Source organism: Nomascus leucogenys, chromosome 22a (genome assembly GCF_006542625.1).
Source record: "Nomascus leucogenys isolate Asia chromosome 22a, Asia_NLE_v1, whole genome shotgun sequence".
NCBI lineage: Eukaryota > Metazoa > Chordata > Mammalia > Primates > Hylobatidae > Nomascus > Nomascus leucogenys.
In genome coordinates this window covers 69,909,468-69,925,231 of record NC_044402.1, presented here as the reverse complement: position 1 = coordinate 69,925,231, position 15,764 = coordinate 69,909,468, and the positions used below count along the sequence as shown (strand labels likewise).

The following is a 15,764-nucleotide window of genomic DNA, read 5'->3' as shown; positions in this document are numbered from 1 at the left end:
TTCTCAGTATTTCTTTTGGGTATATATAAAACCCCAATTTTGAGATTATTTTTTTAACTGTGGTAAAATACACAAGTAAAATTTACTTTTTAAATGTACATTCAGTGGTATTAAGTACATTCAAAATATTGTGTAGCCATGACCATTGTGTAGTTCCAGAATTTTTCAGTGCTCTTACTAGAAACTCCATACCCATTCATTAAGCAGTCACTCCCCATTCCCCTTCCCCACAGCCCCTGGTAACTTTATCTGCTTTGCCTATACTGGGTATTTTGAATAAACAGAATCATACCGTGGCCTTTTGTGTCTGGCTTATTTCACTTAGCATATTTTCAAGGTTCATCCATGTTGTGCCATTTATCAGTGCCTCATTTTGGTTTATGGCTGAATAATATTCTCCTTGATTTATATTTCTTTTCTCTTCAGCAGAAATTCATATGCTTATTTGCTTTGTCCTTCAGCAGTTAGTATCAGATAACATTACCAGCATTGTTACACTAACAATAGGATTATTGAATGAAGACTTCTTTGTGGTTTATTTTATAGAGTGTATCTTACTAGACATGTGCACATTATCATGTTTTGAGGTAACTTAAAATAATTCTACATGTAGTTTTGCCAACTTTAGACAACAAAACTTGTTTCCAAAGAGACAAAGCAGATTAGCAGTTACCAGGGGCTGTGGGGAAGGGGAATGGGGAGTGACTGCTTCATGAGTAGGGGGTTTCCAGGTGGAGCACCAAAAACTTCTGGAACTAGATAATGGTCATGGCTACACAATACTGTGAATGTACTTAGTACCACTGAATTTTGTGTGATTTTGTGAACTGCATTCCCCCATTGTTTCTTTTTATTTTTTTCATTTCTTATTGAGGTAAAAAACACAGAACACCTAATTTAATGTCTTAACCATTTCTAAGTATATCGTTCAATAGTGTTAAGTATATTCATATTGCTGAACAATCTGCAGAATTTTTTCATCTTGCACAACTGAAACTCTGTATAAACAACTAGTCTCCATTTCCCCCTCCCCTCAGCTACTGGGAAACACCATTCTACTTTGTTTCTGTGAATTTTGACCACTACAGTATAGGTCCTTTTGTGACTATTTCATTTAGTGTACGGTCCTCAAGATTGATCCATGTTGTAGTTTGTCAGTTTTCTTCCTTTTTAAAGCTGAATACTCCATTGTATGTATATCACATTTTGTTTATTCATTCCTTCATGAATGGACACTTGGGTTGCTTCCGCCTCTTGGCTATTGTGAATAATGCTGCTTTAAACGTGGACATACAAATAGCTCTAAGATCCTTTCCGTTCTTTTGGCTATATACCCAGAAGTAGAATTGCTGAATCATATAATTCTAAATTTTTAAACTCATACTTTTCTCCATAGCAGCTGAACCATTTTACATTTCCAACAGTGCACAAGGTGCACATCCTCAACATGTTTTTTTTGACAGTAGACATCCTGAGTGGCTGTGAGATGATATCTCACTGTGATTTTGATTTGCATTCCCTAAGGATTAGTGACGTTGAACGTTTTTTCATATGCTTGCTGGCCATTTGTCTATCATCATCTTTGGAGAAATATCTGTTCAAGTCCTTTGCCCATTTTTTTCATGTTATTTGTTTTGTTGTTGAGTTGTAGTTATTATGTATTCTAGATTGATCCCTTATCAGATAAATGATTTGCAAATACTTTTCCTTCCTTAGGTTGCCATTTCACTGTTGTGTCCTTTGCTTATTTCTCTTTAAAAGCAAATGCACATGTATTTTACTCTTACACAAAATAACTTCATTCTTTTCACTTAATATAGCTTAGAGACACAACACAGCAGATATAAATATCTTCATTTCTTTTCCAACTGACATAGTATTCTCTTGCAAGGGTGTACCCTTTTATTCAACCAGTGGCACACCAATAGATATTTGTGTGGTTTCCAGTCTTCTGCGATTATCAATTCTTTAATTAACAGCTGCCTTTTTTTCATATTTTTGTCAGTTAACCTTTGAGATAGATTCCTACAAAGGGGAATGCTGGGTAAAGGTGTAAACTGTTCAGTATATCATTCTATAAGAGACCAAGTCTTAGAGCAAACATTACTTATGTCATGAGCCTCTTGGAATCTGATAAAACTTAGTGGCTTTTCCAGCAGTAAGGTACACACACACATATACTCTACAATTGTGCATATAGTTTTAAGGACTTCCACAGTGCCCTCTAATAGACTGCACAGCACAGTGACTAACATACATCTAAGATTGTGGCTTAGTATATCTGGATTATACTTTTTTAAAATGGCAGATTCTGTAGGCAACCATCATTCTGAGTTACTGTTTGTGGGTTTATGGACCTCAGGTTTTAAAAAATGAACTGTTTTAAAGGAGTAAAATAGCTCGTTATTTAAAACAACACTATCTACTGATTCTCAAATTGTGTGCCAAGGCGTACTGAGGAACCACAGTGAACTCACAAATTTTTGAAACAAATTACCTGACATCTGTAAGACTAGCTTGAAGTAGTTCAACATATTACATGCACTATGCCTTTTGATGACATCCTGTTTGTAAAGCTGGATTTTCAGCAGTTGATGGGATAAAACTCATATATTGCACAAAATCAATGTATTATAGGAGAGGATGGTGTGTGTGATCTGATTTTGAGGTCTGAGAAGTTGTGCTGTGACCAACATTTGCACACATTCCATTAGTAACTAATTGTGGTTAAGAATGGAACTGTAAAAATATTTTTAAAAATTTCAAATGGCTAAGTTGTTAGATATACTTTAGCTATGTGAACTTTTTATTTTTTTATTAGAGACTGGTTCTCACTCTGTGGCCCAGGTTGGAGTGCAGTGGCACAACCACAACTCACTGCAGCCTCAAGCTCTTGGGCTCAAGAAATCCTCCTGCCTCAGCCTCCCAAAGTTATGGGATTATAGGTGTGCTCCTGGCCTTTTAAACTATTTAATAAACCGATCTGTCAGGTATTTATTCTGGCGCAGGGATAACACCATGTTAAAATTACTGAGACACACAGGTAAAGTGAACCAAGAAAGTCTGGGAACTTCTGCCATATATCCTTTCCTTTAAATTACATAAATACAATATATAGTGGTAATTGGTAATTAGTAACTTTAGACAGCTATCTTCCCCCATATTATAAAACAGGAAATAAGTTCCTACAAAACGGTTAATTACATAAATGTGTTATACAACCAACTTAGCTTAAGTGGATAACATAAAACACCAGACATAGTTTTTCTGCCTTATATATACAGTTTATTTTACTTTAAATTGGGCTGGGCTTTCTACTAGAGTATACTGAGAAGGTAAGGCTACACAATGTTAATCACAAAATAATTCAGTAAAAAGAACTGAATGGCACAGCAGTGGAAACGCAACTGCTCTAATCTGCTAATTTGGTAAGAGAAACTTGTAGATAAAATCTGTGGCAAAGACATAAATTGGAACAAGGCATTCTGATTACTGACAGGACTTTGATGGGAGCGGGGAAATGTAAAAATTATGAAACAAAATGATAACAAAAAGTTATCAGGTAAGGAAATATGTTTAGGAAAGAAACCTATAAAGTAAATAGAAAAAGCAAATTGATGCCTGAAGTATTTTAATGCACAGTTTGCAGTCCATTTGTTGCACTCACATTTTATACATTTCCTTGGATAAAGCTTTTAAGAACACTTCAGATTTTGGGAGTTTAATGTTCACCTGTTAACACATACAAATTACTGAATGTTCAGAAGGTTTTTACCTAGGTATATACCTTTTTTTCATTGTCAATATTCAGTATAACTAGGCATATATTTTCAATGACTCACTCTCAAGTTAACTAAGTGCATTTTCCCTAAATATGTCTAATGTAAGAAAAAACAGCCCTCAAACTAGGTAATTGTTTTACAGAATTCAATTAACATTTATGTTTACATGACTTCACCACCTAAGTGTTACAGGCACAGGATCTATTACAGCGATCCTAATGCTGAAAAAAATGCGGAGGACTTAAGAAGCAAATGGTAGTGATCTAGTAGACAGTAATACAAATTCCGAGCTTAACCTTAAAAGTTTGCTGGGGCAAAAGACACACTACAATCTGAAGTATTATGATTAAATATTTACATTAGAACTTATTCTCAAACCTGGAAATTGTCCCTGCTGGCTAAATGCTTAAAGCTCAGAATTGTTAAAATTCTTTGTCCAGTTTTTTCATAATGTAAATACCTGTATATCTCTGAGAGTAAAAGTATGTTTTAATTGCTTTATTTTCATTATTTGGCTTTTAATTTTTAAAAGGCTGGATAATACAATTTAAAAAATACAAAACCAAATTGTTTATTATAGTATAGTTTATTTAATACAATGTTTAACTATAAAAGTTAATACAGCTTCCAAGTTTAAATTTTGTAAAATGCAGTTTGCAGAAAACAGTTCAACAATTACTAGACTAATGATAAGAGAAGCAGCATTTTGAAACTAATTTTACAATTGAGAAGACAACAGCTTTATTTCTAAACTTCATTAAAAAAATATAATCACAGTGACTTTTGGGCTAGGAAAAGAAGTGCATTAACTTCATTTATGTTTTTTCCTTCCACAAAGAGAGCGGCCACAATTTTGTACATCCCACATACAAATACCCAATTCAATTATCTTTCAAAATACTATATACACACAAAAGGGGAAGAAAATATACAGCATGTGCTTTTGGTAACATATGGAATTTGCTTAAAGAAAAAAAGTCAGAAACACAAATCCACCCCACCACTCCCTCCCATACCTTTTAAAACAAACTAAACCCCTCAACAACTCCCTATTCCAACCCTGTTGATGGAATTTTCTTATTCATGTCATTTTTCTTTTCCTTTAATATATACCTCTTTGTCACACAACACGCCAAAGACTTTGCACTTGCCTGAATCCACTGAAGGCAGTTAGTTGGGAAGCCCACTATGGGCAGTTGTGCCAGTCAATGCTGTACTTCCTGGGGGCTTATTAATTTTTAAAACAAGTATTTGTAACAAAACACATCTTTTCACAATAAACAGCTTATCAACCTATAATCCTTATTCAACTGTAAATGTATAAATCCAAAATGAAATAATTACAGTAAACATAATCAAAAGGAAACAGAAGAACACCCATTTTGTTTCTTTATAACAAATCAGCTATATGGTAGGTATTTAAAGTACCTTCTGGTGAAGGCAAACCCAACAAGCTTCTACAGAAATTTAGTATAAAAAGTTTAGTGTGATGAAAACTGTATTACCAACTGGAATGAAGTACAATAAACTACTAAGAAACATACTAACTTGCTACATATACTAACTAAAATAAATTAGAATTGTCAAGTTAATACCACTACCCAAAATACCAGAGATCCAATATGTGCCTATCCATAATGAAGAGTTCTTTAATTGTTTAGCTCCATACCTTCCACTAGGCACAAATATCAAAGGTCATTCAGCAAAGCCATCCATGCATCAGTATCACATTTGTGCAAAGGCAGATTTATCAGATAAATTCTTTGCAACTTCTGAGGGCTTCAATTAGGTAACTTAAAAGAAAACTATGAACTTACCAACTATGTAGTAATTTAATCAAAGAATGTTTTAAAGCAATTCAGCAGCTTCTCTACTGCTCATTTCATTAACATTAATCTCACCGTAGTGTCAATTTCTGTGGCAGATGGCTTACCCAGAAAAATAATTCATACAAAATAAGCATGAAAATTCTACATATTGAAAAAATTTTCTCAGCTATCACCAGTTGAGGAATAAATCAGTTTAAATATTTTTAAAAGGATATTAAGTCAAAAATACTTTGACATGAACCATAAGTTTAGACATAACTATAAAACCAACTTGATGGGAAAGTAATAGTTGACTTTTAGGAAAACAATGTTCAAAGCAAAAACTAAAGATGGCACAACTACTAAATGTAACAAAAGGAAAGGAGCATTTGAGCCGTGTGCTATTCAGACGCATGCGCAGATCCTGAGGTACAGTTAATGCTGTTTAATCATTTAAAAAATGTTCTTTATATTCTAAAAATAAAATCTGGTTGATTGTCCTTCTCTCAACTCCTTCACATCTGTTCTGTAAAGAGAGCTAATAAAACTTTAAAACAAGGACTATAAATAATGCAGAGCATGGGGTTGCTCTTTTGATAACCCAAACAGAATACTGCCTATAGAAATTACTACAATTTTTCCCCTATGGTTACTTTTTGAAACTCTAAGATTTGGAAATCCTTATGTATAATTCTTAGTAGATAAAGCTCTGGGATCAGACAACATTTAAGAATTTTTACTTAGCATGGACTTAAAAAAATATTTAACTGTTATTAGAAATCCTTTCTTAAATAGCACCTTTCTTAAAGCTCAAATAGTTTATAACAACAATTTTAAAATGCAGTTAACTGAAATTAAGACAAACAATAACTCGCTTAAAATATGTAACGTTATATAGCTTGGGCACTCAGACTCAATTATCCCTAATGTGGGTTTGTGGTCAGTCTCTAAGGAATCAATCACCTTGGATTATAATCAACATCTACTACTTTTATCATCAGAAAAAAAAGATTTGGAAAGAATTCATTGTGGATATCTGTATTACAATTTTCCAAGCAATCTCATGGTCATTACACTATTCATTCTGCAACAGCTACCACAACGCCAAATATATCAATATTGCATTAATCAATAATGCGAAGTATCATGTTAATAATTGCTTTATTCAGTACAAATAGCATTGAGTAGCTACCGGATTTACCAAGAAGCTACCTTGGTAACAGAGCTGACACTACACTGACAAATATTAAAGTACAAAACTCTCTAGAGAATACTATTAACTAGAATTTTGAAATTTCTTTTCAAATGAGGCAGGTTTTACGTTTGCTGGATGTTCAATGTTTTATTTAGAAGAGAGATTACAGAATAAAAGGCCACACATCACAAAAATGGCAAAATACAACACCCAAAACTCTAAATGGACTTTGGATATGTTTAGTGTTTAACTCTGTAAACTATCAAAATTTGCAACTTTCTACTCTACTCTATATGGCAATGTTACACATGCCAAGTTAAAATAACATTAATAGTAATGGTATAAAACCACCTGAATAGAAAGAAACCAGAGTCACAAACATGCTATAGCCTATCGTGATACATATATAGAAAAGATGCATTTTCTTGCCATTTGGAACTCACAGCTGTGAGAGTTAGAGAAGTCAGTTCAATTAAAACAAACGAACAAACAAAATCCATGCAGAGTTAACACTCAACTCTATATAGGTTGGAGGCCAAAAAAGAGAAATCTTAGAAGTTAATGTCTCAATACTAACAATTTTTAGAATCTGTATAGCTTAAGGACCTGCACAAATGGTATGTTTTAATGAGAAAAGCTTTTTTTTTTTTAATTTTAGAGAAGGGTAATTAATAATTAAAACGTTCCCAAAACTCTTCAAACCAAAAGCAACACAGAATTGAGAATCACAATCTGATTTTCCAAGGTATAGTTCCTGTCAAATGCTGTATAACAGCAACTCAAGCTCAATCAGTACATCAACTGAAAATAATTACTCTTATGATTTTTATAGGCAGTTAAGTAAAACACAACTAGACAGGAAAAGCATTAATAGGAAACAAGCTATGGCTTGAACTATAAAGAATAGAGTATGAAGTGCAATATAAATACATCTATTTTAAAGCACAAATTACTATAAAATCAAAAGTGATGATTTAAGATCTCAGGTTATTAGGACCCTGCTTCTGTATAATTAAAAGAAAGCGCTGCAAACCTCTATTTATAACGCAATCAGAAAACCTATACAAGATGTCTTCTAGTGGCTTCTAAAGTTACTTTAATCATGAGAAACACAAGCTTTTGTACAACAATGCATTGCAACCATTGCAACCAAATGGCTGACTAAACAAATTAGGATGCTATTGGCTAATTGTTGCAACACAGTAATGCATACATAAAATAGTTAAACACAGCACACAGTACTACACCAAAGTGTTTTTCTCATTTCAAGTTTATTAAAACTTTAGCAGTACAAATTATCCAGATTGCAGATTATCAAAAAATCAACTCAATGAAATCCACATTAAGAAAAAAAAGGACAAACATAAAACAACCCAAAAACAATGAAAAGGAAAACAACATAAAGGACATTCGTTAGCAAGTCTCTTAAACTTAAAATCTGAAACAGAATGGAAGTAAGTTTATATAACTCACTCATCCGCTTTTGTCTTCATCTGTTCCAGGGCTTGATTCATGATCAAATTTTTTATTTTTTTCATGTACATGGTCATTTTCTTGACCTTTTGATTTTTGGTTTTCTTTTTCCACTGAGGATCTGATCTTCTCATCCTCCTTATTTTTCAACATGGAGGACTTTAATTCATTGTCCTGACTGCTTTGTTTTATTTTTGAGAAGGGACTTTGATCTCTATCAGCCTTTTTTTCCCTGCTGTTATTTGAGCTATTATGATCACGACTTTTAGAGTACATTCTTTTCTCACTCTCAGAATTTTCTTTTCTGTGTGAGCTCTTACTCTCTTGGTTTCTGTATTTTTCTTTGTTTCTGCTTTGACTTTCTTCTCTCTCTGAGCTCCGTGAGTCCCTCCTCCTTCTCCTCCTATCTTTACTTCTTGATCTTCCTGGTGTTGTTCTTCTCTCTCGGCTTCGTGACCGTCCTCTTCTCCTGTATTCCTGTTCTCTGTATCTATGGTACTCTTTGCTTCTGCTGCGATCTCTGTCACGGGTTCTTGATCGCACTCTTCTGCTTCTGTCCCTACTTCTGCTTCGTTCTCTTGTTCTGCTATTATAACTGTGTTTACCTTTAGTTATATCACATTCTCTACTCCTGGATTGTGCGCGTCTATCCTTTTCCTTACTTTTACTGTGATCATGCTCATTACTCTTTGATTCTAACTGTTTAGACTTCTCTTTACTTCTACTCCTTTCCTGATCTTTTCCTTTAGAATCAGACTGCTTTTCTTTTTCTTTAACATTCTCATGATCCCTTCCTTTACTCCTTGACCTCATCCTCTTTTCTTCATGTCTATTATGTTTTGAATCTCTTTCTTTACTCTTTGATTTCTCTTTGCTCTTACTCCTACTTTTAGATTTGGCCCTTTTCTTCACTTTGTTTTTATATTTATCATCTTTTTCTGAATTTCTTCTGATGTCTCTCTCTTTGCTGTTAGATTTATGGTCTTTAACTTTCTTCTCCTTGTCATTTTTTCTGTTTGGACTCTCAGATACATTCCTATGATCTGTTATTTTTCTTTCTTTTACTCTAACTGGACTTCTCTGATTTTCTTTTATTTCATTCAACTCACTCCTAAAAAATCAGAAAAAGAATTGGGGAAATGTTATTAGGAAAAGAATTGTAGATATTATTAGCTAAAATGATATTCTACTTTTCTTAAGGTATTCAGCAATAATTAAAACGACAATAACTTTATGTGTAATAGTAAAAACGAATACTTATCATTACATTTGAAATAATAATAGTTAAATCTTACTTATCCCCCTTGATCCATCTTTCACCGCTTGATACCCTCATTCTTTGAGCTCTCTGCATCTCTTGCCTCCAATGTGGAGGAGTCTCACTACGTCTGAAACGATCCCTTGATCTGGATCTGGAAGGAGTTCGATAACGCTAAAGGAAATTAAAATGGGGAAAAATTAATGTATAAAAGTATAGAAGGACTCGCATGGGTGCTGGCAGGGAGGGAAGTACTGGGGTGAGGGCCAGGAGGTAGTAAGGGGTACAAAATAAAAAATATATAAAAAGCATTACAACAGTAGCTTAAAAGTATATGTTTCTAGGTTAAAATAAAACATCTGATATTTCTATGCCCTGAAAATTACTAAAATTTCCCAATTTTCATGTAGGAAATCAATGAGGCAGAGAAACTTAAGTTGTCATGTTGCAAATTCCAAGAAACATTAATCACAAAAACTTTAGCCGCTAGCCATACATGTCTGCTCCATGGAAGAGTCCTATCCAAGTAATGCTAGAGCAACTTATAAGTTGCCAAGTTCCAATCTAAATGTTATATATACTTAATATTTCAAACCAAATATTTCTCATATTGTGGGGAAAACAGAGTAAATGTGTAGATGTTCGCTTATGCAACCCTTAGGATGACCAAACACTCTACTACATACTGAGAGAACATTAGTGAGCCAAGATATGAGTGTGCTTTCCTGGAACTTATATCCTACAGGACTTGGAGAGCATGTGAATGAACATATAATTACATATGTTAAACATATATGCAGCTATAATAGAATAGGCATAAAAGGAAAAGGGAAAAGATGCTGACAGGAAGGTTCTGAGTTAAGAAGAAACATAGCATGCTTTAGAAATGATGAGAAGACAGACCAAATATGGCCAAAGCTAAAAATTGCAAGGGAAAGTAGTACTACATAACATTGATGAGGTAAGCAAGGACTAGGTTCTGTGAAGTGCCATAGGCCATCATAGTTATTTTGGATTTACCCTAAGATCAATGGTAAAGGAGTGGCACAAAAATCAGACTTTCATTTTTAAATGACAATTCTGGCTACTATTTTAAAAAAAAGATTAGACAGTGAATCTCAAAGTGGGATCTAGGATCTACAGACTCGGGGGTCAAAACTATTTTCATAATAATATCACAATATTTGCCTTTTCCATTTTCATTCTTTATCATACAATAGGGTTATTCAGTTTACATGTTTTGATATCATTACTTTCACAGCTAATGGAAGGTGTGCTTATATATTCTTATGTTTTCAGTATTTCTCAGTACTAATTCCTAAAAGAGTAAATATTGACAGATATAACCCACACCAACAAAAGTTCTTTTGGGTCCTCAGTAATTTTTAACATGAAAGAGGTAATGAGATTTAAAAAATTGAGAACTATCAAAATCGACAGCTCAGACAATATGATGGAGCTCAATTAACATAGCAGGGGTAAAGCTTGAAAAACATGAATTTCTGAATATTTAGGAGGCAGAAATGACAGTATTTGGTGATGGGTAAGATATATTCATGTATCTTACCATAGTTAAGTTACTTGCATAGCTAAGGTATAAACCGAAAGGGGAGAATCAGATTATTCTTGGGAAGGAACTGCACAGGTGGTGGTGCCAGTCACTAAAATCAGTAACCTAAAGAAGGTTCAGATTTGAAGAGGAAGAGCTTGTCCTCAACTTCGTAAAAACCGAGTGTGAGGTACTCATTAGTCAAATGAGTCTTTGGAGCTGAAAAATGCAGACAAAAATTTGACAGTTACCAGCCATGGGAGTCATGAGATTGCTCAAGGAGTATATGCAGTGTGAGAAGAGTTGAATTTGAACCCTGAGGTACTACAGTATTTAAAGGTTAGGTAAATGGCTGGACACGGTGGCTCATGCCTGTAATTCTAGGACTTTGGGAGGCTGAGGCAGGCAGATCGCTTGAGCTCAGGAATTCAAGACCAGTCTGGGCAACATGACGAAACCCCATTTTTACAAAAAAATACAAAAATTAGCCAGATGTGGTGGTGCACACCTGTAGTCCCAGATACTTGGGAGGTTGAGGTAGGAGTATTGCTTGAGACTGGAAGGTTGTGGCTGCAGTGATCCTTGATTGTACCACTGCACTCCAGCATGAGTGAAAAGTGAGACCCTGTCTCAGGCAAGTGGATCACCTGAGGTCAGGAGTTTTGAGACCAGCCTGGCCAACATGGTGAAACCCCATATCTACTAAAAATACAAAAATTGGCCAGGCATGGTGGCATGTGCCTGTAATCCCAGCTACTAGGGGGAGCTGAGGCAGAAGGACTGCTTGAACCTGGGAGGCAGGGGTTGCAGTGAGCCGAGATCATGCCACTGCACTCCAGCCTGGACAACAGATTGAGACTCCATCTCAAAAAAAAAAAAAAAAAGTGGAAAGAATATTACAAGGAGCAAGATTAAGATGAAGACTGAAAAGCATCCACTGGAATTTGTGACATGGAGCTAATTATGTATCAAGTGCTGTTTTCAGCAGAACAACGGTAGTGGAAGACAACTAAAATGCTCGAGGAATAAGTAGGAAGTGAAGACCTAAGACAGAAAAGTGTAGCCAAGTTTCTATAAAGTTTTGAAAGCACAAGATATTTAAATTCTGATGAGGACACTCTAGTAAATAAAAAAGAATAAAATACAAGAATAAGGTTAACTTTTATTTATTTTTAACAAGAATAGAGATACAATGATTGCAAAGTAACAAGGGAGACAAGAAAGACCAAGATCCCATTTTATACCATGTAAATGTAAAATCTATTCGTATCTCACGGATTTTCTGTTGGGAAGTACCAACATACAGAAGCTGCTTAAGAAAGAGAATATATAATTTAATGCCTGCATCTCCCCTAAATTTTAGTTACTTGCACATTAAAATAATATTTACGAAACACCCTAAAATTATTTAAGGAAGACAAATGCAATATTGTGAAGATCTCTGGGGAAAGAATCACCTACCCTTGGTCCTCTTCCTTTAATTTTCCTGCCAGATCTAGTAACTAAAAGTCGTCTCTGGTATGAAGCAGGCTGGGAGTTAGGTGGATTACTAGAAGGGAGCAAAGAGAAAGTTAACACATTTTTTTAAAAAACTTTTGTTGGCCAGACATGTTACTTTAATAATAATGAATCTGGGCCGGGAGCGGTGGCTCATGCCTGTAATCCCAGCACTTTGGGAGGCCGAGGTGGGCGGATCATGAGGTCAGGAGATCGAGGCCATCCTGGCTAACTCAGTAAAACCCCGTCTCTAGTATAAATACAAAAAATTAGCTGGGCGTGGTGGCTCAAGTGATCTGCCCACCTTGGCCTCCCAAAGTGCTGGGATTATAGGTGTGAGCCACTATGTCTGGCCAAGAATTTTATTATTTGTATTATGACAATGTATTTCTGATCATAACTAAGAGAAAGATTTCCATATTATTTTTTCTACTTTTGGACATAGTTATTATTATTATTATTATTTTTGAGACGGAGTCTCACTCTGTCACTCAGGCTGGAGTGCAGTGCCGTGATCTCGGCTCACTGCAAGCTCCACCTCCCGGGTTTACTTATGCCATTCTCCTGCCTCAGCCTCCTGAGTAGCTGGGACTACAGGCGCCCGCCACCACACCTGGCTAATTTTTTGTATTTTTAGTAGAGATGGGGTTTCACCGTGTTAGCCAGGATGGTCTCCATCTCCTGACCTCGTGATCTGCCCGCCTCAGCCTCCCAAAGTGCTGGGATTACAGGCGTGAACCACTGCGCCCAGCCTGGACATAGTTATTAAAATGACTGATAAAGAACCATTAGCATTACAGATATTAATAATGTAGATTTAAGTAGTAAACTTTTTTCAGGATTTGAACATGACATCAATTTTTATTACAATATTGTAAACCAAGTAAGGAAAACGGCAGTTTTTCCTATTAGGCAAACTGAAAAACCAAGGTTCTTACTTGCTTAAGAGTTTAATGTACACGAATAACACTATAAAACACTATCATGTTTTACTGGTTAAACAGCATCTTGTTATTGGCTTGGAATGCTGCTTAACATCTCTTTTTTGTATTAGTGTTTATTATGTGTAATTTTACTTCAGAATCTACTTGTAATTTAAGTCAATTTCCCTTTCTAGTTATGTGGTTGGCAAAAAAGAACTTTGCGGAAGAACATTTTATAAAATCTTTTATAAAAAAGATTTCAATCTTGGGACAAGGTCGCCAAGTAAATCTTGTTTAAAATAAATAACTTTTTAAAAAGAAAAGTTCTATGGTAAACCATGTAAGACAAAATATACACATTCACATACCACTCTCTTTCTCTTTCTCTCTCTCTGTTTTTCCTTTCCTTCTCATCAGCTTTAGGAGGACTTTTTCTCATTAGGAATCTATTTTCAGGTATAGGAGGGATCTCTTCTGGACGGACAGTAGACTGGGGTTGTGCTTCAATATTTTCAGCTTCACTCTCACTAGATGCACTTAACAGACAGAAACACACAAAAACAAGTTACAGTTGGTTATTATGTCCTTACAGAAGTATCCAATTGTTAGTATTTCTTTCCTTTATATCACTATAATATAAACATCCTGTCCTTACCAAAGATGTGATCGCATGGGAAAAATCTTCTATTCCTCTGACAAACCAACTAACCAATCAAAAAACAAACAAAACAAAACGTTTCGATTATCACACTCTCAAAAAATATTTTCCTACAAAATGGATAAAAAATATGAAACTGTGAGCAATGCACTCTGATAAATTTAAAATACTTTAAAACATGGGTAAAGAAATTAATTGCATTTGAGGCATAGGCAGATGAAGACAAGTTTTAGTACAAACACAGATTATTTCAAACAAAATGGAAAAGAAAGTAAAATACGCTGACATTATCTGCTTTCTACCCTTATGCTATCATAAGAGCAAAGGGGACTGCTACTGAAAATAGGAAAAACAATTGGTGGTTTTCTGCAATTTTCATAAATCCCATAATCCTCCTATAAAACACACAAATCTGTAACACACTAAAGCCATCATTTCATTGAGTATACAAAAAAATGAACTGATAGGTTTTGTTTCAAAAGAAAATGAACGTACCCAAAATTCAATCTATAGACTGTGGAATATCAAAAGTCTTATGCTCCATGCTATATTTCTCACTATTTTAACAGTTTCATGTAATTGACCCAAAATTCTAACAGATTTATTTACAAAAAGGGAATCAGAATATAAAGCTAGCATTAGAAAAGTAAAATTAAGACCTCTTCTTGCTTTTCTTTCGCTTCTTCTTTTCTTTCTTGTGTTTTCGGGAATTTTTCCGATGTTTCTTTTTTCTTTTCTTTGATTTCTCTTCAGAAGCACTTTCAGAATCAGAGGAATCAGAAGAGGACTGAGAATCACTTGAGCTATCTGAGTCACTAGATGAGGAGGAGGAAGATGATGATGATTTATGCCTTTTCTTTTCTTCTTTCTTAACTTTAATAAAAACAAAAAGGTTTTGATCAACAATTTTTAGACAAACTTTGTGGAGGGAGATTTAAATTTTCTGCAGATTCTCACTAAGTTCAGTATTTAGCACTTAGATCATCCAGCTATGTGAACTGGAAAGTACAGGAAAGGAGTCAAGACTCAGGATTAGAATCCAGATCTCCAGAATTCATTGGTCAAAGTTGTATCTATTAATCCAAAGAACTTTAAAAAATAGGTGAGTCTAAAATGCTAAACTAATGTCAGCAAACATCTGAATAAGAAATTTTTTTAAAAGCACAGAATAACAACGAAGAGTCCCACGTTTTAATCTTGTAGTTTTCCACTTTTCCTCTTATTATCAAGATTGGCAGAACTAGTGCAGGGAAATAACAGAAAAACTGCTTTACAGAAACATGGAGAGATAAGAAATGGATTTCATTGGCATGGGCTTATATTTCAATGCCCAAGCAGTCTTCTAATAATTAAGAAATTTAGCTCAAGAGGAGACTCATAACAGAGGGAAGTCAATTGCCCATGATGAATAGAATGTTTTGGGGACTCTACAAAAAGTCATTTTAAATTGAAATTTTCTTTCAGTTAAGGAAGCAGTAACTTTAAAAAGGGTAAAAAAAAAAACTCAGAGTTTAAAGGATCAGTCAATTAATATAAATAAGTGAAGCCAGAAGGTGTAATATAACAAAAATTAGAAGAAGATACTACAAATTGGGAGGAGCTTGACCCATCTAAAGGTATA

At 34.6% G+C, this 15,764-nt stretch overlaps 1 protein-coding gene across 2 annotated transcripts in view; it reads right to left on the bottom strand.

Annotated features, from left to right (window-relative positions):
* Positions 1-4,352: 4,352 nt before the first annotated feature.
* PPIG (peptidylprolyl isomerase G) overlaps positions 4,353-15,764 on the bottom strand; it is a 59,093-nt gene continuing 47,681 nt past the window's right edge. For both annotated transcript variants that reach the window (XM_004093125.3, XM_030802258.1), the window contains exons 10-14: positions 14,803-15,016; positions 13,854-14,021; positions 12,527-12,614; positions 9,554-9,690; positions 4,353-9,369 (exon numbers count right to left, since the gene is read on the bottom strand). In XM_004093125.3, coding sequence (XP_004093173.2) covers positions 8,259-9,369; positions 9,554-9,690; positions 12,527-12,614; positions 13,854-14,021; positions 14,803-15,016 — 1,718 coding nt within the window. In that variant the 3' untranslated portion in view covers positions 4,353-8,258. The remainder of the gene's footprint in view (positions 9,370-9,553; positions 9,691-12,526; positions 12,615-13,853; positions 14,022-14,802; positions 15,017-15,764) is intronic.